This window comes from Fulmarus glacialis, unplaced genomic scaffold (assembly GCF_000690835.1).
Source record: "Fulmarus glacialis isolate BGI_N327 unplaced genomic scaffold, ASM69083v1 scaffold12972, whole genome shotgun sequence".
NCBI lineage: Eukaryota > Metazoa > Chordata > Aves > Procellariiformes > Procellariidae > Fulmarus > Fulmarus glacialis.
Genome location: NW_009195972.1, coordinates 3,954 through 30,696, shown reverse-complemented (window position 1 = coordinate 30,696; position 26,743 = coordinate 3,954). Strand labels below are relative to the sequence as shown.

At 37.6% G+C, this 26,743-nt stretch overlaps 1 protein-coding gene across 1 annotated transcript; it reads left to right on the top strand.

The window, feature by feature from the left end:
* Positions 1 to 6,536: 6,536 nt before the first annotated feature.
* Positions 6,537 to 25,699, top strand: LOC104072539 (signal-induced proliferation-associated 1-like protein 1; the record flags this gene model as incomplete). The annotated part of the gene is made up of 4 exons (XM_009572043.1): positions 6,537 to 8,351; positions 17,827 to 17,957; positions 18,606 to 18,794; positions 25,525 to 25,699. Coding segments are annotated over exons 1-4 (1,993 nt in total), but the record flags the coding sequence as incomplete, so codon positions are not given.
* Positions 25,700 to 26,743: the final 1,044 nt, after the last annotated feature.

Sequence of the window (26,743 nt, the reverse complement as noted above, 5' to 3'; positions counted from 1 at the left end):
ATAGGTCAGAGTCTCGCAGTATCAGAAGTTAGTCAGTGATTAACTCTGGCACTTTGCAGATAAGTAACTTTTACAAGAGTCCACACCAGAGACAGCAGTCTGTTTGTTTCTGGAACCATTTCTCCGGGATGCAATATATCGAGAGCTAGAAACTGAAAAAGAAACACAGAAGAGAAACATCTCTTTTAAAAAAAGGAAGGGGTGGGGGGGTGTAAGTGGAACTCTTTTTTGTAGTTGCTAAAAATCTACTTTCTTGAGAGATGGTATCTGAGAGCTAGAATATTTTGCTCTTGTGTTTTGGCACTAGTTTAGAGTCGCTTCCTAGAGAGAAAGCGCTGCTATCAAAAATAAGTTATTGCTGTTAACAATCTCATTCCAGGAATAGAATACAGTATAGCATACAGTAAGATTCGTCACCATCTTTTTTTCAGATCCTGTAAGTTAGCTTCCAGGAAAGGGTTTCTGCATTTAATTAACTAAATGAGTGACACTGGTACCAAAAGGGAACATGAGTGTTGAAGTGGGAATGACCATGTGCAGTGCCTTTTCTCTGTCTCCCTCTGTCTCAGTTAAAAGGAGTTTTAAAGGGTTTGCTTCAGCAACAGTTACTTGTACACTTGAATATTGTGATATCCTTGTCTTGATTAATGGTTACAAAATTGATGTGAAAACAGAGGGCACAATTCTGGCTTGAGAAACCGTAGTGTTTACATGGAGAATAATGAGTGGGAAAACATAATGGAGCAAAAAGTGCTGAAACGCACAGGTAGGGGATTACTGTCCCTGTGTTCCTATATCTATCTCAATTTGATAGCTTTTATTATGCTTCATTTACCATCCCATTATGTCATGAACATTTTGCCACTGACTGCAAGCAAGTATGATTATTGTGTGTGACTCCATGGTCTTCTGCACAGGGAGGCCAGCTGGTTCGGTGTGCTCTGAGCCGACCGACTGTTTACGACCGTGGTTAGCAGGGCTCAAAACCTGAGGAAGCAAATTCTGCCGAGTGCCACAGCGCATGAGCTCAACCTCGGCACCCTTCTCTAGTGACCGCACACTCTCCAGTTGTTTCACCATGTGGCAGAGCAAGCTTGTGTTTGCCTGTAGAAAGGCATACTGCAAGAGTGCAGAAACTGATGGTAGTAATTCACATTAATTACTATTACATCTTAAAATCAGTGTAACCTTGCCTTAGTTCATATATTTTAGCGTGAGCAACTTCAGCAGAGAATGAAGTTAAAAATAAAGCACTATTAAATCTCAGCAGATCAGTGCAGGTGATAGTTGTGTATATGGCAACAGATGGCACTTATTTTCCTTAGAACAAAGGTTTTCTTACGAAGGTTAGGGAGCGAGGAAACATTCAGAGAAAAAGGCAGAAACGCAGACTTGCTGACATGGGCAAATTTTGTAGATAACATAAATTGGGGAGGTGAGGGGAGAAGGAAGAAAAGTTAGGGGAATCTGTCTTTCATCCTGTGCAGAGCTGACAATTGTCACAAATTTAACACAAAACCAGCAATTCCTCTAAGTGTAACAAAAATAAAACCAATAAGCTAGTAAAATACCGAACGCTATTCTTCAAATAGCCTTCCAGTTGATAAAAACTTCCTCTGAAAGATGAACCTGTTAACTTTCCTTCAATCATAATGACAAAAGTAATCCTGGGAAGAAAAGGATAAAGTTAATAATAGGTAGCCACATAAAGCCAAGTATTTCTAAAGATTAAATTAAATTTTTCTCCTCTGAGGAATTAATTTTATTAAATTAGACATTATTTGCGCATATAATAACTTAATTGGCTGATAAATGAATATTCCGCCCCCTCCCCCCCCTCCCCTCCCCGATTCGATCTGTTATAATTCAGGTAAGAATTTGTGACACAAATAGATACACTTTCAGAGGAGCTGCTAGTTTTCAGGTTTTATGGCGATGCCAGTTCCTTTCCCAGTGAAAGTTAACAAGGGTCACTGCCAGTAACGTGTGTGTGTTAATCTGCATTTCCTAAGTTGGCTAAATTTCAGTAAACCCTGTGGAACAGAGATTTTTTCATTGATGTTTTTAAAAGCTACTTGCTGTAAAATGTTATTCTGAGCTCCTTATCTTACAGTTTGCAATATTTTAAAATATCCCTGGTAATATGTTGCATTTACCTTCCTCTATTACATTTTATTGTTTGGGGTGCGGCGGGGGAGTGGTATGGAGGCTTGGCAGAAGTGAGACTTTTCTAGAATTTGAAAACTGATTCCCTCATTCCCAAATTTTTAATTATAAAATGCCACTTTTTGATGAGGGCTGATGGTGAAGTATGAAGTCTTTCTTCTGGGAACATTATGAATCATAAATAATTTGGTGCCCCCAAATCTATCTCTGTCAACATCCAAGTATTAGGATCATTAGCATCTGTGATCCTACAATCTGAAGTCTTGGCACGTTCTCAGCAGATAACAGAGTAATTCTTAAATCTCTTCAAGTAAGACTCGGTTATGGGCAAAGTCACTACTTTGTAAGGAAAAAGAGCATGATCCCACATAAACTAAATCTAGGAAAAACTGTAATAGAAGGTCTCTGAATTGATGAGTCAGGCTTGATCTCCTTTTTTCCATTCAGCTGAACAAGTAGATGTTGAATTATCTCACTTGGCTACCTGAATCCAAGATAGAAACTGATTAGTGTGCTGTGGTTAAGGTTTTTTTACTATCCTGAGCTGATTTGCATGAGACATTTTTTTCTTAATCAACTGCTTCTATTTGTTTCGTTGTAATCCAAAGGCCTCTGGATCTTGACTGGTATGTCTTCATTTTCCTGGTGGCTAACTTCAGTCATGAGGAATAAGAAATCAAGATCTCTTGACTTAACCTGCCTTTTAAGAATGACGTAAGACTGCAAAACTGTCTTGGGACTCATCTACGAGGACCTTTTAAGTTTGATCAGAATGGTCCTTTGTCCTACAGCTGGAACCCCAGTTTTGGAGGAGGGAGCAAAGTGATGAAAGAGGTATAAATAGAAAGGGAAAGAACTAAAACAGGTTGTTTTGTAGCTCATTTTGAGCTGAGAATAGACAAAGGCCTCTGGTGCTGGTAAAAAGCAATGAATAAACTTTGTCCCAAGGATTTGAGACCCATTTTGAACAGATCCTTGGACTGCTTTGCTAGTTATTGCATGCAATCTGATAAGCACATCATTGGTTTTCCAAGCTTGTTCTCTTAACTGTTTTTTAATTGATACAATCAGTACTAAATTTTCGTGTACCTCTTCTTGTAGTTTTTGCATATGGTTTTCATTTACTGCTTTTTATATGAAGCCGTTCATTTCAGTATTTTGTTGGCCTCCTCAATAAGTTCAGATGAATTGGAGAAGCATAGGTTTTCCTGGTTATGCTAGTTTGTCCTCACCATATTCTGTGAGGACAATATTCAGATAGATATTCATAGCTCTACCTTGAATTACATTTTTTTTATATTGAAATAGTAATGTATTAGGAATAGTCACTCTTCACATTTACTGCTCTTGTCTTTAGAAGTAGGTACCATACTGCCTATCTTGCAGTTGTAACTAATTTTAATAAATTACATATTTTGTGTTAGCAATTCTGCTACTTAACATTTAACTTTCTGCAGGTTTTTCAGTTCATAATATCATATGGTTATTGGTAACTGATGGTCATTTAAATCAAGTGTGATTCACTCTGTCTTTGATGCCGTCATATTTTGCAAGTAACGAATATGAGAGAATGTTAAAGTACAGATTGCCATTATTGTTCCTTTTGCATTAAATCTGATGACTGCGTACCCAGGACCTATGCTTTAAGAGTTTTTAATGTTATCAAATGTAATGTTTTCACTTTATTTTAATTGAAGCTAATCGAACCTTTTGGATCAGACTGTTAGGTCTCAGATCAGACACCGGGACAGGAAGGTCTAGGGAAACAACCACAGACAGGTAGTTACAGTCTCCAAAAAATTTGACTCAGGTGATTTAATTCATACAAAGATAGACACAGGCAAGGGTGGAGTTCAGTTCTTCAGAGAATGATATTAATTGTTACCTTAATCATTTATTGCCTGTATTCCACCAGATGAAGTAGGACAGTTGCAAAAACCTGCAGAGCATGAAACAGCTGATCCCCAGAGTGAGACATCCTTAATGCTGAGTCAGGAACAGAGAGTATTTCCTTTGGAAAATGTACTGTGTGGTCATGTAAATAATGACTGTACCATACATACAACAGGTCAAGAATAAGTTCCACAGACCACTTAGTTGTATTTTTTTCATATACTATTTTGTAATTTTTTTTTTTATATATCTATCTCTCTCCTTAATTATTTAGGATTGTTGCCTTTGAAATTTCTAAAGGAAAAGAAAAAAACCAAACTTGAGGGTGGGGGAAACTGGTAGCATTTGGATGCCTCTGTGGTTAACACCAAGCTTGGGAATTTTTAGAGCTGCTGTGTGAACTTCTGCCCTTAAGTTAATGAGAAACTTGTACTAGTAGGTTATCTGTTTTTGTAAGGACCAGCACTTGAGGGGGAGGAGATGTATACTTTGCTTTCAGAGACATTGATGGTGGAAGGGGAATGGTGAGGGACAGGAATCTTGGGTTTCATTGCAGGCTACGAAGAGGAGCGTGTGGTAGTGGACACTTGTACTTCTGCCTGTTTTGTGTTCCACCCTCAGCTTGACTCTTCCTTCACTATCCCTTTTAGCCTGTCTTCCTCCTGCCCTAAATCCTTACCAGTTTTCATTCTATTTTGCTTCCATTCTGCCTATAAAAGCAAGCCTGTATAGCTCTTTAGAAAGGGCTATGCAGTGTTCCCATTTCATAGACCTTACTGCATAAACGATACTTGCTGTGGCACCATTGAAAAGCATAGACAGAACATTAGGTTATGTGATGGCGCACAGTGTTTGCGTTTTTCCTTCCTTGATCTGATTTGTGCACGAAGTATTTTCACCAGCTTGATCAGTTCTTAACTGGAGAGTGTTTGAAATTTGTAAAAAGTTACAGCTGAAAATTCAGTAGTTTTGCAACAGCTGCGTGGATAGACTGCCTTTCTAAAGTTATTCTAATTATATAGGTAGAATATATTTCAGCAGTTTCATTTTAGCAGAATTACAAGGAAACTAACTGTGCTTATGTAAATGGCTGTGCAAATACAATAATACCCTAGATCACTTGCACCGTTTTTGTTATGTGTGATGCAGTCAGCTTGCATTTTAAGTATTCCTTATCTGTTCAGCTTTATATAAATAGCAGCTATTTCAAAGAGGTGCTGTCTATGGCAAGTGAAGTTAAAACATTTGGAGGCAGAAAGTGCCCTGGCTTGATACTTAATTAGTGTGGAGCAAAGTACTCCATAGTTTTGAGATGAGACTGCAGAAAGTACTAGTTTCTGTGGAAGCATCAGAAAGCCTTGATTCGTAGACAGTACTGTATTGTCAACACGGTGCTGGTTCAGTAGCATCTCTCTGCACACGTTTGGCAAATATTTAAAGGCCACATTTTGTGTAATTGGCTTAGCCTTTGAAAATTATTAACTTCTTTGTGTTAAAAGATGTACACAGCAATGCAAGATTTTATCTTGACAATCTCATGCTTTTGTCTTCTACCAGCAAGGATGTATTTGTGGATTGTTCTTTTTAGCTCCTCAAAGGGTAGTATATTAAATGCTTTGTAATCACTTTTGTACTGATGAGGAATGGGAAAGCATTTAATTGCCACGGCTTTGTAAAGCTGGATTATACAGGAGCTGTGGCAGACAAGATTTTGTTAGCCAGGAAAGTAAATGGAACTTCTCATATCAAGTTATTTAAAAGTAGGTGTTTCTATTTGGCTTTAGTCTTTTTGTATGTCGTGAAATCTGAGCAGAGCTAATACATCCTTTCTGGACTATCCAGCTAATCTGCAAATAAGGCTGTGCAAAACACAGAATAAATGTTATTGACAGCTATTCTCTGTATTATCATTTTGTAATCTTTTTGCTAATTAGCTTCCTTCCTTTTTTTTTGTTAGCATATCATAGTTATTTACATTAATGGAAAAGTTGAATAGGCATTGTTAATACCTAATTGCAACGAAGGATGTACAACTTGTAAATGGTAAATTCTTTAAAGCGTTCATAAAGACAATTTGGAGTCCTGATCTGGCTCCTCTATAGTTTCTACAGGAAATATATGCTGTATTTGTCCTTCAGCTGAGGAAATTAGCTCCCTACTTGTGCTTTGTAAAACTGTCCACTAACCCAACTAAAAAAGTATCGCTAATTAGTTCATAAGGAAAAAATTGTACTTAGGTGTGGAATCCAAATGTAAGAATATTTTTTCGGAAGGCAAACCAACAATATCTAGAAAACTCTTCACCACCATATAACACAACTCTGCATTTTTGAGGTGATGATCAACAAGATTTAAAAGCATGTTTGTTAGAAATATTAATTCTGTGTAGTAATTACTTTGATAGTTTCAGTTACGAAAAAAGCTATATATGAAATGATTAATGCTTTTATCTCCCTTTTTCTCTGTTCTAGGCTTAAAAGAAGCATAAACAATTGGATTAGAGCTCTGACATTTTGGACCACAAGTGATGTTAAAACAATTTGAATGTATTGGAGCATAGCTACTTCTTAAAATGCAAAAGTTCAAGGAAATTATTGCTTATCAAAACCTGCTGAGTATCTGAATTTTCTAGACATCCTGCATTTAAATGTGTCCTTAAATATCCATGATTAAGATCTCATGCAACCATTGTATATTTTGGAGACTATTCTCCAAAAGAGAACTGTGCATTTAAGAAGCAGAAATGACTGTGTTTTCTCTTGGAACTTACTAAGGTTGAACATACTGAAAGACCATGACCAGCTTGAAGCGGTCCCAGACCGAAAGGGCTGTTGCCACTGGGGTATCAGTCGGAACAGATGGCACCTCAAAAGTCCACTCGGATGACTTTTATATGAGGCGCTTTAGGTCACAGAATGGCAGCTTAGGATCTGCAGTCATGGCGCCAGTTGGACCTCCTCGCAATGAAAGTTCCCATCATGTTACCTCTACCCCTGGAGTCCCTAAAATGGGGGTCAGGGCAAGGATTGCTGATTGGCCCCCGAGGAAGGAGAACATCAAGGAAACAAGCAGATCTAGTCAAGACATTGACACATCAAGTTGCCTTGACAGCATGTCTTCTAAAAGCAGCCCTGGGAGTCAGGGAAGCTCTGTTAACCTGAATGCTAGCGATTCTGTCATGTTAAAGAGCATCCAGAGCACCCTTAAAAACAAGACCAGACAATCTGACAATCTAGACTCCAGGTTTCTTACACCTGATGGCTATCCCAGTTCCCCAAGGAAAGCTCTTCGCAGAATAAGACAGCGCAGCAACAGCGACATTACCATAAGTGAACTTGATGTTGATAGTTTTGATGAATGTATTTCACCCACTTTTAAATCTGGACCATCCCTGCACAGGGAGTATGGCAGCACATCTTCCATAGATAAGCAGGGAACTTCAGGGGAAAGTTTTTTTGACTTACTGAAGGGCTATAAAGATGAAAAGTCTGATCAGAGAAGCCCAGCCACAGCTAAGCTCAGTGAACTCCTGATTGCTAGTGGAAGCAAGGGTTCAGGATTCTCTCTAGATGTGATAGATGGACCTATTACTCAAAGGGAAAACCTGAGACTCTTTAAGGAAAGGGAGAAGCCACTCAAGAGACGGTCAAAATCAGAGACAGGAGATTCATCCATTTTTCGTAAGCTGCGCAATGCCAAAGGTGAAGGGGAGCTTGGGAAGTCTTCAGATCTTGAAGATAACAGGTCAGAAGATAGCGTCAAGCCTTGGACTTGTCCGAAATGTTTCGCTCATTATGATGTACAGAGTATTTTATTTGATTTAAATGAAGCGGCAATCAACAGGCATAATGTTATTAAAAGAAGGAACACAACCACAGGTGCATCTGCTGCTGCTGTGGCATCACTTGTCTCTGGACCCTTGTCCCATTCTGCAAGTTTCAATTCTCCAATGGGCAGCACTGAAGACCTGAATTCAAAAGGAAGTCTCAATATGGACCAGGGGGATGATAAAAGCAATGAACTTGTGATGAGTTGTCCTTATTTTCGTAATGAGATTGGTGGGGAAGGGGAGAGGAAGATCAGCCTTTCCAAATCTAATTCAGGTTCCTTCAGTGGATGTGAAAGTGCCTCATTTGAGTCGACTCTGAGTTCTCATTGCACGAATGCTGGAGTAGCAGTTCTGGAAGTTCCCAAGGAGAATCTGATTTTACATCTAGACAGAGTGAAAAGATACATCGTTGAACATGTAGACCTTGGTGCATATTATTATCGAAAATTCTTCTATCAGAAAGGTAGGTAAATTTTATTTCTTGTGTTTTATTAAAGATTTTTTGTTTTATCAACTTACAAAATCCAGCTATGTATAATAGTATTTGCAAGAATTACGTATTTTTTAATCATCAGTGCTTAAACATGGTGTATTTTACCAATCAGTACATGCTATGTCTGATAGAGTTTTTCACAGTGTTGGAGTAAGAAAGTGTTGATGATTTTAGTACTGATACACATAAGTTAGCAATGGCTACAAATGATAAATGTCTTGAAGCACAGCTTTGGTATCCACGGGAGTGGGCAGGGGTCGGCACTTGAAAGATTAAAAAAGAAAATAAAATCCTAAAGTATGAGAACTTTCTTCCCTCCACATCAAGACTTGATGTACTGAGGATTTAATGGAATGTGCAGCTTGGAAAGTTAGCATTTACAATAATCTTTGGACATTTTAATATCTTAATCATCCATTTCAAAACATGGGGGGGGGGTGTTAATTTATTTTAAGTCAATAATATCATATAAATAAAGATAAAAATCTGTCTTCCTCACTCACTATTTTCATTATAGCCATCATTCTAGAAAGAAAATTCTAATTTGTCAGATTCTGCAGAAACTATGACTGTATGTACATAACTATATACATACACACACGTTGCAATGACAACAATGTATCTGGAAAAACAGAGTACAATTCTCTTATCACATGGTTCTACTGAAACCAAGGATTATAATTTCCATTGGAGGTATGCAGGGGGGGGAAAAAAAACTCAGATCAAAACTTCTTGACCTATAGTAACAAACAAAACCGAAACATCGCCCAGATACTCCCCTCACCAAAATGATGCTGGCACCGTGAGATGCAGATCTCGCTGTCTGTTCTTCCTGATTCTGAAAATGATCAAAAAGGAGTGCAGACCAAAGTCCTTTAAAGTTTAAGAGAGTTCTATCTGCAGGATTGTGTGCCTTGCTATGGTATCTCCTGATGGATAAAATTGGTCTGATGACTGACCTGAAGAGTGCTTGTTCCTTAGCTACCAGTGATCAGGATTGGGTTTCACGTCTTTAGTGAAAGCAGCTCAAGAGAGCTTGTTTCCTGCAGATTAAAGCAACAGGGATGCCTGGTTAAAATAAGTGGATGGTCAGTTCAAAAAAACCTTCAACTTGTTAACTGTGTGTTACAGCTAATAATTTCATCTCCCATTTTTCCCTTGCTTCGAAATACATTCATCTCTCTCCTCTTCTTCCCTGCATTGTCCCTTGGTTGGGTGGCTCTTGTCACTTACCATAGTCTCCTCTTTCTACGGTTGAGATGCAGCCTTTGCTGCATGGGTTTTGAGAGTACTGATCCACATCCTTTGAAGAGAAAGGAGTGTGGAAAAATACTGGTTTCCTGAGAACAGTAAGCCAGATGCACAACAGAGGTATGTTTGGAGGGGAGAGCCTGAGGTTAGAGAACTTTGCCTGCGATTACCTTCCTATCTGTCTCCCTCTGGAACAATTTGATTCCTTATCACTCTGGTGAGTTTTGCAATCAGCAACTAAAGGTGTAGTTTCATGTTACAGCTGACCTGATTTAACAGCATTTCAGCATTAAAAGGGAAGACTTTATTCCTCCCCCTTCCTTGTACCAGTTCTCTTGTTTTCTGAAAACTTGATAAGCCCGTTGAGTTTACTAACCAAGCAGAAATCTTGCCATCACACTAAATTTGCTCTTTATTGCTTGGTTATTTCTCTCCAGTTTTAGTGAGTCAAATCAGCTTTCCTTGCAGTCAAACAAGTGCCAAAGCCTAGTGCCAGCTAAGCAATGAGATTGAACAGCAGAAGAGGAAGGAGGTATGAGTGGGATTTCAGCCCTTAGGCAACAGCAATTTATTAGTTTCGCTTATCCTTGAGGGAAACCACACCCTCATGCTACTACAATGCCAGTCACAATTATATGTCCATTTCTTTCTAGTCGTAATTAAGATGAATTAGATAAAATCGGCATAACCTAGTCCTAAGGGTATTGGTGAGGGGTAACCAGATACGGAAGTGTCAGTGTGTATATGGAGTGGGTTTAGAGGGAGAAAAGAAGCTGTGATTTTTTCCTTAAGCCCCAAAACTGGATTTTAAATTCACTGTGCTCATGTTCAGTCCAGCAGGCACGAGCCAGCGGTGTTGTTCTTACCAGACATTTTTGTCTGAAAAGAGGTGTACTTCAGAAGCCTCATCAGATATGCCCAAACCCCACAGTTCTACAAGTACTAAACGCATTTTTTTGACCACCCAGCATATTGTCTTTCCCCAAGCAAACTTTAGACTAATCTAGAAGAGATGGGATGGTGTTAAAACTTAAAGCAGCATAATAGGGAAAAATATCAAGGAAATAAATTGTAACTGAAAGTCTTTACAATATGAAGCAAGTAATGGTGCAGAAACTTCCTTGTTTGAAGAGGAGGTTGGATGTTATGAATGGAATAGATGGTGACAAAAGACAGTTTCAGTGGAATCAGCTAGTCAAGTCAGCAGGCCTTGGGTAATTTTATAGTCTTAAAAGTACAAAGCAAGGGATTCTGATTCAGCAACGATAACTTTTAAAGATCTCAAACCGGAAAATGTCACAGAATTGGAGAACTACTGAAGTAATCCTAGAGCTTGAAAAGAATAAAAAGCAATGACCCAGACAATTGTAATCCTTTAGTTTGTTTTCATTCCAACTTGAAATAACAAAGCGGGTAATTTAGGACTATATCAACAAAGAACTGCTAGTTAAAAATCACTAATGATGCCAGTCGGCATGATTTAATGAAAAGTAGGTCTTGCAACAAAAGAAAAACCCACACTGTTAATCTTTTGTGTCTTAGGAAAAAAAGAAAAAGAATGAAAGCCATTGCATTGATATAGTCCATTTTAATTTCTCCAAGGTAATTTGGTGAGATGCTGATGGTGACTTGCCTGAAATCTTTAATTATATGGAAGTAATAGCTCATTCTTTACAGGTATTGTTACTTGGATGATAGATGCATCCAAATTTTAGCAGTGTACGGGGGAGGTATCAGTGAGCTGGAGTATTACGAACATTACTAAAATAAAATATCTTAATCTAGCTAGTGTAAAATATTTGCATGTGACATTTATGCATGAGTCTTGTATAAGTTCATCCATGAACATAAATGGATGAGCATTTGTATGTAAAGGAAATACTAAGGTGAAATCAACATGTTATTTGACCCTTTACAGAGCAGTGGTAAAACTATTGATAAATAATATTCTGTCCTGGTGTCCAGACTTCTAAATGTGAAAATATCGGTGGAGACGTTTTAGTGGAGGTTAGAAAAATGGTACAGATATTGGGAAAAGAACTTTTTAACGGTAGTTCCCAAGGTTGGATTCAGCTCCTCTACTTTTTATCTGAGCTAACTGTGTGGACTCCCTTTGTACTCAGCAGAGAGAAACGAGCCTTGCAGGATGGTAAGAATTGCAGTCTTGCTTCCCTCAATTCACTGCGGAAGGCTCATACACAACTAACTCACATGGAGATGTTTATACTTCCAGCAGATAGAATGCTACTTTTATATTGCAAAAGATGTATTTGCAAGATGACTATTTAAACTTGTATTCAAAAGGTGTATTTGATAGGGGGGACTTTTAATTAGAAGTCTTAAGTGTAGACATGTATAAGCACTAAGATATGTGATAATGCTAGTGCTAAAAAAAGAGGGGGGGGAAGCCAGCATAAGAAGAAATTTTTGAAAGTTGCACAAATATGACCTTGAAATAAGATGAAGCTTTGAACAAAAAGGATGACTATACATGGGAAAAACTTACTAAAGGAAGTTGTTCATTGTTTGGATTTTACATGGCAGTCATGGTTTTTTGTATGACATTTTCTCTTCTTCTCTTAACTTCAATGCCTGAAAAGACAATTTCTGACCTGTTTGAGTTAAGGTAACAGGGTCTCTTCCGACATCTCTGTTTCTTAATCTGATAGAGTCCCTTCTTTTAAGAAGCCTTTTTATTGGAGGGGTTTGCAGTTTGTATAGATGTAGTAGGTAGCTGGACAGAGTAAGGCTGGCTTCAGTTCAGTATCGGCATGTGTTCTCACTTGTGCCATAATGTATATGTGCTTTCAGCTCTTGCTGCTTAGTGTGCAGATTGCATAGTGTGCAAGGGCAACTATGTAATCTGGACCCCCTGGAGTGAGATCAGAATACAGGCTGAAATACACAAATGAGACCATTAATAACAATAAAAATGCTTCAAAGTGTACTGGGCAAAATTTTTAAAACTCTGTGATTATTGAAATAAAGGATTTTCTTTCTGAACATGGTGCTTTTAGAATTAATCAGAAGGAAAACAGATTGGACTTGTTTGGGTTTTTTTCTTTTCTACACAGTGGCACCAAATGTAAGGGTGTGGGGAGGGAAGGGAAGATTTCAAAAAGCTACCTGGCAATTGTTTTGGGGCTACTTTCTGGACTATTTTTTCCTTGTAGAACATTCTAACATTTTTGTTTGTCCTATGATTGTGATGAGTATAAAACCTTGCAATTAATCTTCTAAGAAAATACATGTTAAGACAGCTGATGAGCTTCAGTTTTGATTAAAAGTATATTTTTTGACAGAAAGGAGGAACAAGTTGTTCAGGCCTTCTTACTGAAATGTAAGAAAAGATGTCTTTTTATGTGAGAAAGTGAGATTCTTACTTAAATACATAACTTTCAACCCCCCATAATTCATTTTGTACTATTGGCTGCAGTGCTTCAGTTTGTTTAAAAAAAAAAAGTCATCTTGGGTCAACCCAAAACTTCTAGTCTTATCTTCTGGCAAAGGCCAGCAACAGATACTGAAGGAAGAGTAAGAATAGGGCAAAGGCATAGCGATACTTTCCAGGTGTACTTTGCCAGCCTCTGGAGATGTGTAGATAATGGACTTCTTAACCTGGTGATAGTATCATTTGTATTTAATAGTCTTTGGACTTATCTTCCAGGCATTTATCCAGTTGTCTGTTACCCTGAATAAACTTTTAGCATTCACAGTATTCCTGCAGCAGCAAGGAGTTCTGCAGCTTGACTACATTGGTCATAAAAGAGCCAATTTTTACTGGCTTTGTCTACTGGCTTCCAAAATGAAAACTAGGGTCATCCGATTAAACAGTCTCACTGCTAGGTGAAAAAGTTTGGTTTTCTCACCTTTCCTTGCTATGTGTTATGTTATAAACCTCAGCCATATTATTCCCCTCAATCATGTTTTGTTGCCCTTCTCTGAACCTTTTTCAGTTGAGATCAGGGCACAGTATTTATGACAGAAGCAAACCACAGAGTTATGCAGTATCGTAATGTTTTCTCTTTAGAAATTCCGAATGTCTGGCTGTAACTTATCATCGAGACTTCAATTTCTTTCCCATACATGGGTAAAAGCTTTGCGTATGTATTCTGCATGAAGTCGTATAAATGTTTGTACATTTAGGTAACGGGTTAATTATTAGCAATAAAGTATTTTTCAACGAGAGCCATGCTTATTAGCCTATATAGCTTGATATTAAAGACTTATTTATTATCAATAATAAAACCATAGGGATAGAAACATTTGTTTCCATCAGCTTGTCTAAGTGCTGCTTAGAAAAGAGAGCATATCGCTCCAGAGGAGCAGTCTATCCTCTCTGTCCCCCAAGTTGTGTCTGGGAATTACCATTCTCGTGGAAAGAACCAAGAGCATCCGTTTAGCTTCAGTCATCATCAGGCAGTACTCGCTAACATTGTTACCATTTAGGACAAATTTGAGTTGCTGTCTTAGAATGAAAGACTTAACTGAGAAGTAAATAGTTTCCTGAGCTGGTTTTATAACAAATGAGCTGTTGGTCAGCTTTCCTTTAACTGTTGGCAGCCAGTGAAAAACCCCTTTGCTCTGATGCTTTAAATTGCTGCATATTCTATCCCCAAATCGGTACCTTTCAAGTATGTGGCTAGACTTACAGAAAATTTACAGTTAACAGTCTACTCATGAGCAACAGTCTGAAGACATTACAGAACTGTGCTCTAAAAATGCTGCCCTCTTGTTTTCAGAAAACTGCTGGGCAGAGTTGTCCAGTGCTGTAAATGCTGCGGTGGGATTAGAGGAAAATGCTTGATGCAGAGTTTCATTCTGAAGCGATACATTTGGGATTTTTACTTCTAGTCTGATTACACAAAATACATTAATTGAACATGATATCCAAAGGTAAACAGGATAAATGCACAAAAGAACCTCCTCGCTCAAAATCAAGTGGATTTACCTGGATTTCCTTTGCAAGGGAAACTCGTAAATATCTGCCAGGAAAATGAGTATTTTCACTTATGTTCTTTCACTGGAAGTATCTTTTGAATTACATGATAAATATTTAACTATTTTTAAAAGTATGTATAATCTATTTTAATGAGCAGGTACAAGCAATTAATTATTTCTTTTTGGCATGGATTTATAAATTGATTTATGGCTGTTGTTAGTTGTCTCCTGAATGTCTTTTAATTAAATAATTTTTCAACCGTAGTTTAAATGAAATAATGTCAAGCTCGAGGAGTGTTGCTTTCAATGAGGTTCTGTATGGGGTGGAGGAAAAAGCTGTTTTCTATGCTATTCATGCTTGGCGTAAAATTCTTGAATTATAGTTGTGAAGTAGCCCTTGTTTTTACAATAAAACTCCTAATTAACTACCTTTAGATTGGATATTAAGCTTTGTGCACTTAAATTCTGCTACTGCTTTTCCTGTTACAGGAAAGAGAATATAGTTGGATGCAAGGAAGTTCAGGACGTAGTGGAAAATCAGGTGGAGATGGAAGATACTCTGTACCACAGGGAAAAATAGTCAGATATGAGGGTATATACTGTAGCTTGCAGAATGAATACAGAGGCGGGGTAGAGGAGGAGCAAGAGAATAAAGATGAAGGTAAAGAATGAACGACCCTCTAGTAAATGTGAATAGAGGAGAAGACAATGTGAATTCAGAAGAGAGGACTGAGGAGATGCATGGGAGAGTGAGAAAGACAACTGCCCAGTGTAGAGAGGAGAGAAAGAGGGTAAAAGACATTTCCTATTAGCAGAGGAGTATAAAATTCCACACTTACTTGTGCATTTTTCCAAATAAATAGGAGCTAGATAAAAAGCTTAATCAAATGGTACAGAATTGTGTGTGTATTCTCATGGAGCTTCAAACATTCCTCTTACCAGCCTTCCTAAATGTGTTTTCAAGATGTAGAATAATTTCTCCTGAGAAAACTCTATCTGAATTGCAGGCTAGACTGGTTACAAGATATACAAATTTTACCATCTGTGCAGTTGTCAGTACAGAAAACTAACGTAATTTTTGGACCCTTCTAGTATATATTACCAACATATATTTTTCTTTAAAATTTTCTATTGGATAAGCAAAAGTACATCAATGTTTTTAAGTCACTAAGCAGTTTCGTGTGGAGGTGGCCAAGCTATCTCAGGTTTTGGAAGCTGCATAATATGCTGATAGAAAATTGATCTCACGTTCTCAATGATTCTGCTTCTTCTGCATTGACCATCTCTGCCATAAATTGTTTGGTGAGCTATAAGCATCCTGAAAAAAGCAAGTTACTTAATGGGGGAAGAAGAAAAGCTAGGGTGCTAATAAGATGGTTTGGGTTTTTAAATTACAGAGATCTCTGTGGCATTTACAGGGCTCGTATCAGTCGAGTAGTATAAAGATTTAATTAGGCTTACGTGGATGGTCTAATTTATTCATAATTTTCCCACTTGTGACTAATTCAGTCACCCAAAACTTACGCCAATATTTACAGGATATTCCACAAGATACTAAAAGAATTTTGAATCTTAATTACCTCTGTGCAGAGTATTGGCTTTTGATGACTTGCAGAGGAATTTGGTAGAAAGCAAGCTTTATGATGCTGTGAGCGTGTTTCTTTTATGTCTTGCATGCTCTGAAATCTTAAATGAAAAACATTGAGGAAAGGTCATAAAATACCAGACACTGGGGAATAGAATAGAGCCCCCAAGGGCTTAAAGGGGTCAACAGCTGTGTGAAGACAAAGGTGTAATTCTAGGGCACACGTAAGTTCATAAGGAGAGAGTACCTACTTGAAAAGCATTTAGTGTGTTGGAGAAAAGTATAGCAAGAACCAGTAAGTATAATTTTAAAAAGAAATAGAATAAAAAATGAGGCACTCAAATTTTTAACACCACAAGTGATTATTCATTGGAAAAATGACTGGCATGCACTTTAGATGGACTGTATTTCAGTATCTTTTTTAGTATCTTTAAAGATGCAGTTCTTGATGATACTAAAATATTTTGCATTTTACCTGTATAGCAGAATAGCTCATATTAGACTGCTCTTAAAGTTCTTGTTTTAAAGTTCTTGTTGTTTTAAGAATAACAAGTAGTCTGTATATAAGTAGTTCAGACAGTGTGGTTACGTTTTCTTTCAGGGCAGTTACATCTTTTTTTCATTCCACTGAATTTCACCTTTCTTCTTTGAATTATTGGATTTTCAGATAGCTCTAACTTCTTATTTTTGTGTTTAAATTCAGCTGTTGTCGAGATACGTGCAACTTTGTTTATATGTTGCTGCATTCATGGTGATGTACCTTTCATCAGTCAAGATAGTTCATAATGCTCAGAAGGCTCAATAGAAGAGCCTTCAACACCAATCTGTTAAATCGTTGAGCTTTAATTTTTGTAAATGCATTTTTCTAATATTTTCACGTAAAGCTTGGCTTTACATGTGTATAGTTAAACAAATATAAAAATGTATCTCATATAATCTACTGTTCAGCTAGTGAGCAATTTCTCCAGCCCTGTATTCTCCTCTGTGACACCTTCCCAACTAGGGTAGTTTTAGACTCAACTCTTGGCACTTTAAATTTACTATTAGGGTTGTTGGAACTTCACTGTTAAATGTTAATGCTAGTCACTTTGTTTATTGCGCTTTATGCTATTTTTCTATGGTACTATGCTTTGATTTTTTTACTATGAACAAGCCTTTAACTTCTTTTTCAGCTTCATCAGCTTTTCCCCTTTTTTTAACTGAGTAACTTGTTTGACTGTTTTTTGCTTTTTCTATACAAAAATAAATAAGTTACACCCTTTGCTAAGTACAATTGTTTGCCGCTCCCATTTTAACAGAGAGTGGTGAGTTTCTCACTTGGCTTCCTGGTTTTTGTTTTAAGGGGGGGAAATTAGCTGAGCTTACTTAGCTCAATGTGAATGAAACAGATTTCGATGTAAGAGCCAATGTAAGAAGTGTATTCTGTTTTAGGCCTGTTTAAGCAGAGATGCAATGTTGAATTTCAGCCTTCTTGTATAAACAGAGCTCATTAGAGAACTGAAGCACAAGAATGAAATTCTGGTACCACTGAAGACATACTTTTATTGACTCTAGTGGAGCTGGGAATTTATTTCCAATGTAACAACTAAGCATGAAAATATAGTCAAAGTGTAAGAAGAAAGACAGACTTTTATATGTGTGTTCTATGTTTGTTTTTTTATATGCAAGAACACTGGAACTATTTTGGGGCAGATGAGAACCTGGGTCCAGTAGCTGTTAGTATAAGAAGAGAGAAGCCAGAAGAAATCAAAGAAAATGGACCTCAATACAACTACCGGATCATATTTAGAACCAGTGAGGTAAGCAGTTTAGGAATGATAGTAAAAGAAGCTAGAAGTAAGCAGGCAAAACCAGGTGGTATGTGTGGGGTTTGTGTGCTTTTCAGCATTGATAATAGGTTTCTGTCTCCTCTACATACGTATAATCCAGGAATCTCCTGACAAAGTTATGCCGCATGTTTATATTATACAGAAACAAGTAAGTGTATCAGTGAGTGAGTTATTCCATAACATGCAATACAGAGGAAACTGTGAAGGTTGTTTTGATTAAAACTTGAGAAACTTACAGGAGCTATATTAGCTAGAAGCAAGCAAAGAGGAAGAAAATTACTTCCTCAACTTTTATATGTGACAGTGGGTAGACCTGAGAAGCGTACTTTTTATACTTTGAAATGCTCTACTAGAAATACTACTACTAATCTTTTCCAAGTCTTACTTTCCTGTAAAACTTATATCTGTTGGATCATTTGAAATATTCTGACTACTGTTAGCTGTCAGTGAGTGACATTTGGCGTATCGGTGTCTGTTTCATGCAACATAAGTTACTTAATGTCCTCAATCTCTATTGAGAATTGGAAAAATAGTATGTTTTGCTCCGCTGCTATTGCTAATCAACCTTTTCTCAGTGCATAATTCAATATATAAGCTATTTTTGTTTTGTATGCTTAGCTTATGACATTAAGAGGCTCTGTGCTGGAAGATGCTATCCCTTCAACTGCAAAGCATTGCACAGCCAGGGGACTTCCTCTAAAAGAAGTGCTGGAGTACGTGGTTCCTGAGCTGAATATCCATTGCCTAAGGCTGGCCTTCAACACTCCGAAAGTCACAGAACAGCTTATGAAGCTGGATGAACAAGGGGTAAGGGCAGAGTTATAGAATGAGACAAATTGTCTTAAACAGTCAGATTACTGCCATGAACTGCAAAATTACCTTTTAGCTTTAAGTGATTATAGTCTGTCTATTAAAATGCCTGATTTAAACTAAAGCTTGTCATCTGTAGGGAGAGTTATGTTGCATGTTTTTCCCCCGAGTTTTGCAGAATATTTGGTATGTATGAAATCAAGTTCATTGCTCTAAGTAGTCTAAAGTTTTAGATTAATGTTATTGTAATTGTCCATTTTAATTTACTTTAAAAGAGACTGAGTGGTTGTTTTTCAAAGATTGTGGGGAGGAGGGAGTTCTGTTCTGGTTTTCCGATTGCTATTATAATGAGAATAGAAATCTCCCATGTTACTAAATGTTTTGTTGTAATGTTGTATTGGCACAACTATTAGCAGGGTGTTGCCTGTCTCTTTTTCCTTCCTCCCCCCGCCCCCCAACCTACATGGCAAAATATTCTAAGCCTCTTCTTCATACAAGTGGTTTTCAATGAGGTGATAGTCCCCATGTCTCTTAAAGATGGAACCGGGGCTCGTTAGCTGTATAGCTTAGACTTAGCAAAATGGAAGTCCATGAGTAAAATTAATTTTATGATTAAAAACTTCGACAGTGACATTTAACCGCTCTGAGTACTGAGATTGTCTCTTTCTCCTGGTCGTTTTTGCTTCTCATGATCAGCCTTTCCTGCACAGAATTAACATCTATGTTATTATTTCTTCTTGCTGTCAGTCTAACATTGCCATCATAAAATTGAAAAAGGTCTGATGTTTATCTGCCCCACAAGGGAGAGAATATAGCTATTCTAAACAGGTTTATAAGTGACTATCATGAAGATTTTTGTCAGCCTCCTTGTTGTTTGGTTATTAAAATGGACAAGATAGAGAATCCCCAAATTAATACCTACCAGAAGCAAAACTTGAGCAAAACGCTTTGTCCTCTAGTTAGTTTCAGAACATCATCTATCTCACTAAGAACACGGTACAAAAGGATGAAGAAATGGGTAGCTGTGGCTATCGCAGAGCATCCAGACTAACACGGGAGTGGTTATGTGTGGTCAGCCCAAGGTAGGTGCAGCCCAGTATTGTCACTGACCATGACCAACTGTGGGTGCCTGGCTAAGAATGAGAACAGGGCGAGCGTGGCGTGATACTTTCCTAGCTCCTGATAGCTTGTAGGCTTTTGTAGGGCTCTCTATACTACTCCTCTGCTTTACCAGTTTGATGAGTCCTAGTTTAGTTAGTCATTTCTTATGTAGAAGTTGTTCTGTGCCTCTGGTCATGATTTTGCCTCTGGAGTTTTTCCAGTTCCCTCGTCCTCTCCCACATCTATTTTAAAACAGTGCAGTTTTGAAAATGGGGAAAAATTTTGGTGTAGTATGCTTCCTTATCTTTTCCCTCTCTAATAATTACTGATATTTTGTTTGCTTTGTGGCTACTACTGAACACTGAAAGTATTTTTTTCATGAACACCTAAGATCCTGTTCCTTAGGGGTATAAGTCAGAGCTCACTGCTGTATATACTAAGTTGGGCATCTTTGTACCACATGGATCACTTCAAGCTTTACTTGCACTGAGGTTCATCTGCCATTCTTTTGCCCAGTTATCCACTATCATAAGTTCCTTTGGTAGCTCTCATAGCCAGTCTTCAACTCCAATACTGTAGAGTAATAACTCAGTAATGTTAGCAAACTTAGTTACCTTACTATTCATCACCTCTATCAGATTGCTAAAGTGTGTGCTGAATACTGTATGTCCAAGTTCAGATCCCTGCCTTACCCTACTGATCATTTTCTTCAGCTCCTTGTCTTTTAGCCAGTTGCATGTCTAAGTGAGTTCCTTTTTCTGTACTCTTGCTATTTTGGGGTTTTAAGACTTTTTGAAAAAAAAGCTTTGTTAAATGTGTGTTGGAAATTCAAGTATACTCTGTATCAGCTGTATCTCCTGCATGTGCTTATTGGCTCCTGCAGAGGACAACACTGCGATGAGGCAGCGAACACGTAAGGTTGAGGGGAGATGGGTTTATCGTATAGCCTGCTAAAAGAAAGACGGAATCTTTAGATGCTTACACTGCTCAGTATAACTGGTTTTTTTCACATGAAGAGATCCTAATAAGTTGGAGGCCTGAGTGTTTTCCTTAGACAATTAGAGCAGTGATTCCAAATATGCACATACTGAGTGTTTATGATTTATTACCTGAGCCTAAACCTAATCTGCCCTTCATCCAGAATCAAGTTTGTCAGGCACCTGAAGACTCAAGATTATCTTTCAATCTCTTTCCAAAGTTTTCTGTTTCAGCAGTGGAGAAAATGGAATTTAATTCAACATGACTCCATAAGCGAGCCTTTGGATCCAAGGATCAGTACCTTCCAGATATGCCCATCAAGAACCTACAATCTCTATATAGAGTTGATGGGAAAATTTTCACAAAGAAAAAAAAATCTAGCCGAAAGTTCTATTTAAAAAAATCAAATTCCAAGATTATTTCTAGTAAATACCTAATTTAAAAGTAAGTTAGCATAATTTGCTTCAGAAGTCAGTTATGTCTAAAAAACTGTGAGATTAAATTATCCTTATTTCATATCTTGTATGTCATTAAACTCCCAGAATATGGTGTATAGTATGGTTTTCTCTTATTACTTAAACTTTTGAAAATCATTAAGGACAAGTGATAGTTAAAATTGTATTATCTACATCAAAGTATTTTCTCTTTTTGTGGTAATGAAACAGTTTGACACTTCTAACAGAAAAAGATAAGCACACTCTGTACTAATTAGAAGCTGCATTTTTTATCAATTCCAAGCTAACAGAAAAATTTGGGTAACAGCTGCTCTACTAATTAGGTACACAATGTTTATCACTACTTCTTGCTGAGTGTTGCACTGTTTCATTACAGCACAAACAGGTGCCTGTTTGATATAGCAAATAAGATGTTTTGTAAACTTCAGAGTTAATACTATAAAGTGACCTAAGCCTGACTTAGCCATTAAATTTCACCCAGTAACCCCTTCATTGAGCCAAATTCGCGTGCACCAGTTTTGATTAAGATAGGCTATCTTTTTTTATAATTGAGTGAGGTTTTAAAGCGGTTGGTTGTTTTCATATTTAAGAATTTGCAGTTCTTTATTTGAATTTATCTGCTTTCGGCTTCCAGACTTCTGATATCTTTCTCTGCTACATCGTAAGAGTAATTTTGGTGTAAGATTGTTTTCCAGCAAAGGTTTTTGTATGCAGTGATTAAATCATCTGTTGGTCTTATGATAAACTAAACAGATTGCACTTTTCAAGTCTTTCACTGCAACATATTTGCTCTGAATTTCGTATCACTTTTATGGCTGAGCATCTGCATATGACATCCAGTGTCAGAATGGGAATATTCTTCTTGCCCCAATTTTGTACTGCTGGTGTATGTCAAGTTGTATCTTCCTTACTTTCCCTTAGATTGCTAGAGTCATGGTAACATCTGCTGTTCTGTACATATGGCCCACATTGCTTGTCACCTAGCTGTTCTTTTATTGGCTTTATTAAAATGCATTCATTTGAATGGTTCTGTGTTAAAAAGCAATCAAATCGTTCCATAGGGCTGCGCTAGCTTCCTGGCTAATTACCATCTACTAATCTTTGCCTGAATGCAGAGTTCATGGTAACTTACTTTAGGTTTACTTCCAAATATGATTTAAAAATTTGAATATCAGGGCAATTACTGATTTATTCCAGTAGAACTTTATCTTTATGCCAATTTCTCATTCACAGAAATACTGTGAAATGTCAGTCAGTTTTTAATATAATTCCGATTTTATAATACAAATTTGCTGACTGGTTAAATCCAAGATATGCTTTCTGCTGTCTTTCACTAGGTGCTAGACAAATACTTGAAGTGCACTTTTCCCACATATATAAATATGTAAATACTTTCAGATTATTAAAATGAAGCTGCTACTTTAGGAGTTTTACCACAGCGGAATTCATCCTTCAACTCCTTTTTTAGCTTTTACTTGGAGTTAATATACTTCTAAGGACTCTAGATGTATCAGAAGGAGGTGTAGTAATGGGGACTGCCTGCCTTTCTTCCCCCAGATCCGCTTTTTTTGATTCAGAAATACCAGCTTGTGTTGGCCTTATGAAATTTTTTTTTTTAAGTTTAGCAAATCTAAGAACAGCTAGAAGGCATATCCTGCTCTTTGCATAGTCCTTATTTAGTTTCTTAGGCTGATATTTTCAAAGCAATAAAGGACAGTTGTTTGGTTGCTTGTGGATGCTGCAGATCCCATTTACGTTTATGCCCTTCTTTCACCTGAAATTGAAGCTTAAATAGTGTAGGTGTGCTTGAGAATGGTGTTCTTTGTCCTAACTTGTTTAAGTAAAATTACTAGAAACTATTTTAATTAGCAGTGCAGCTAAGGCATTGTGGTCCTCTGAAACAATTCCATCATCATATTTCCTCGGGAGTGGACAGAGAATATATCTGAGCAGCAAATGTTGCCTGAACAGTCCAAGACAGGACCTGCTACTGATGATACGGAAAGTAATGGCAGTTGTTCTGGCAGGAGTGGCAGCAGTGCCACCGCTCACCTCGTCTTTCCTCCTTTCCCACATCAGCAGTAGCTGCTCCAGGTTCTCTGTGAGAGCACATAGTCCTGTCAGCGAAGGCACTAAATTTGGCTGCTGTGAGGCAATAAGCTTGCAGTGAGTGGGATCATGTAGTGCGCTAGCTAAGCAGCGATCATAAAAATGTACCCACAAACCTCATCTAGCTCCCGTGATTCCTGAGAAAATTTAAATCTTAATCAAACAGTCGTCATACAGAATGTTTGGTTTTTGTTTTTTTTTTTAAAAGAAAAAAAAAAGGCATGTGCCATCCATCTGTATCTGGATTGTTTTGAGCGTTGTGTACTCTGATGGTTGGTTTGAGTTTTTGTATTTTTTTTAGTGAATGGGGAGTTGAAGTAAATAATCGTAATAATAAATTGTAACATTAATTTGCATGTGCTTGGTATTTGATTTACCAATAAATATCTTTGCTTCAGGTCTTAATACTTCAGTGCTCAAAATATGCAGTCTTCATTCTTAAAGGTGAATGGTTTTGGTTGGGTCTCTAGTGCTGAAAGAGCGTATTTCCCTTCTAGTTACACAGAAAGCATTTCAAATAGTTAACAATGAGAGAAAAGGAAATAGAAACATTACCTCAAAGCACAAAATAGATATTTCTTTTTTTTTTTTCCCCCTTTCAGTTGCAATTTTGGAAGTTGGCCTGTGAATGTTTCTTACGTAAGAAATAGATTGAGATGAGGACAGGCTGACAGAGTTTGGGTTGTTTAGCCTAGAGAAGAGAAGGCTCCGGGGCGACCTTATAGCAGCCTTCCAGTACTTAAAAGGGGCCTACAGGAAAGATGGGGAAGGACTCTCTATCAGGGAGTGTAGTGATAGGATGAGGGGTAAGAGTTTCAAACAGAAAGAGGGTAGATTTAGGTTAGATATTGGGAAGAAACTCTTTACTGTGAGGGCGGTGAGGCACTGGAACAGGTTGCCCAGAGAAGCTGTGGATGCCCCATCCCTGGAAGTGTTCAAGGTCAGGTTGGATGGGGCTTTGAGCAACCTGGTCTAGTGGAAGGTGTCCCTGCCCGTGGCAGGGGGGTTGGAACTAGATGATCTTTAAGTTCTCTTCCAAACCAAACCATTCAGTGGTTCTATGCTGTACTCATATTTTATCATAAGAAATTTGGACATAGTTAGAAGATGTAAGTCAGGTAGTCATTGTGTCAGATGATAAAATAAGGGACATTCTGGAGGGGAAAAAAGAAACAGCCTAGAACTGTGACTCATTACATATGCTTAACTTCTTCAACGGGAGTAATCAAGCCAGGTTGATCTTTACCCTTCTTTTTTCCCCTCCTTATTTTCCTACTGCTAATACTTTATCCCTGTCACCATTCATCCTTGGTAGTAAAAGAAGAATACAGTAAAGTTGCCATTTTCAGAGTTTTTTAATTTTAAAATTTACTTTAATTAGAGACAGAGTAGGACCACTTCTCAGGGCTTTTAAATTATCCAACCGAAAATATAGTAAGTTGAAATTAATGAATTTCAATTTAATTATGTATGTCCACATCATCCCAGCAAGTTCCAAAACCTTTTGTCTCACGACCTGTGATAGAAGCTTTGAGAGCAGGTCACAGTATATGCAGATGACTTTGCTTCCAGTGCCCTTGCAAATAACTGTTTTCACTTCCCACTAACCTGTAGCCCAAACTTGTAAATCTCATGCCAGTTTCGATAGACTTTCTTGTGATTTTGCTCTGGCAGATCTGGTTGGTATTTATTTAAAATGAAGCCTCTACAGAAATTCGTGTGTGGGAGGAAAGATTATTTACCCTGCAATGGGTATGCATTTTTACTAGGTGAATTACATGCGTAAACTCCAAGGCTCTCCTTTATGCTCTGCCAGTCAGAGTTCCTGAAACGAAGGAACATTAATGCTTGTTTCACTTCAGAAAGCATTTTGGCATCTTTAGATTAAATATGCCATCATCAAGGGAATAATGGTGGAAAACGATGAGAGTATTTGGAACTAGACAAACATTTGAAATTAGACTGATAATTAGGTATTTTTCTTTGTGAATTACGGGTTTATTAAAAATGTGAAGTGAATTCAATAAATAATTTGCTGCATCACTTGGTATACATATAAGATTTTAATCTTTTTCCCTTTGCAGTTAAGTTACCAACTTAAGGTGGGTATCATGTACTGCAAGGCCGGGCAAAGCACAGAAGAGGAAATGTATAATAATGAATCAGCGGGTCCAGCCTTTGAAGAGTTTCTTCAGCTGTTGGGAGAACGAGTTCGACTCAAGGGATTTGAAAAGTATCGTGCTCAGCTGGATACAAAGAGTAAGGCTTTTTCTTCCCTCCCCCCCCCCTTAAGTGAATAAAATGCATCATACGGTGGCTAACTGACTTTTTACTGAGAGTTCTTAAAAATAACCTCTTTGCTATAGGAAGGCAGTTGCTCGATATTAGAAGTCAAAGCAGAGCAAGTATGTAATTTAACCCATACCCATATGGTCTTTCAACTCTGATTATTCTTGGATTTTTGTACTAATTTGGTACGAAATTATGACTAAAGCTGCAACAAGAAACCAGTAATTATGGAACCATTATTGGCGTTGCAAATCCATCATCAGTGTGTTGTCGAAAGAGTAATCAATACAGTTGGTATGTCATAAATTTTTTAATGATATGCTAATGGACTGTCACCAAAAAAGTTTTGTGATCCCATCTATGTAACTCCACCTTGACAAGTTGATCTATTGCTTTTCTGCTGTGTCTGTTGCATGTAGTTTTTCTTCTAGGCAGTTTTGTCTTACTCCTGCTATCAAATGTATTCCTCCCTCTGGGATTTTTCTTTTGAGTTATGGAAATTAAACTGGATTTGGCAGTTATATTATCAGCTCTAACTGTAAAAAATATTGCAACAAAAATGCAGTGAAAAGGTGATTTTGAGTGACAGTATCTATAAAAGAAACTCCCTACTTTTGGAATGAAGCTTGTGAAATACCTGTTTATCAGCTAGTGCATGCTATATTCAATTTGTAAATCTATTTAAAAATACTCAGGGGGAAATTTTGTCCTGTCTTTCTTTTCTTTGAGTATTGGAACTAACCGGTTCCTATGGAAATCTTCTGCTATTTTGCTCACTTGCAGCAAAGGAAATGAAATAAGGAGTTGATTAATGAAAGCTGAAAAGCATTCATCAACTTCAGTGCAGCAAAAACTGTGCTCTTGTCATGAGTTTCCTATCACAAATACAGTAACTTGCTATGCTTTAGTGCTCCACTATTCTACCTTGTGTCCTCGATTCTTACAGGGATCACGTTGCCATCTCCTCAGGCTGTTCTTGCTCAGCCTAATCATCACTCCTCAGAGGGTTATAAA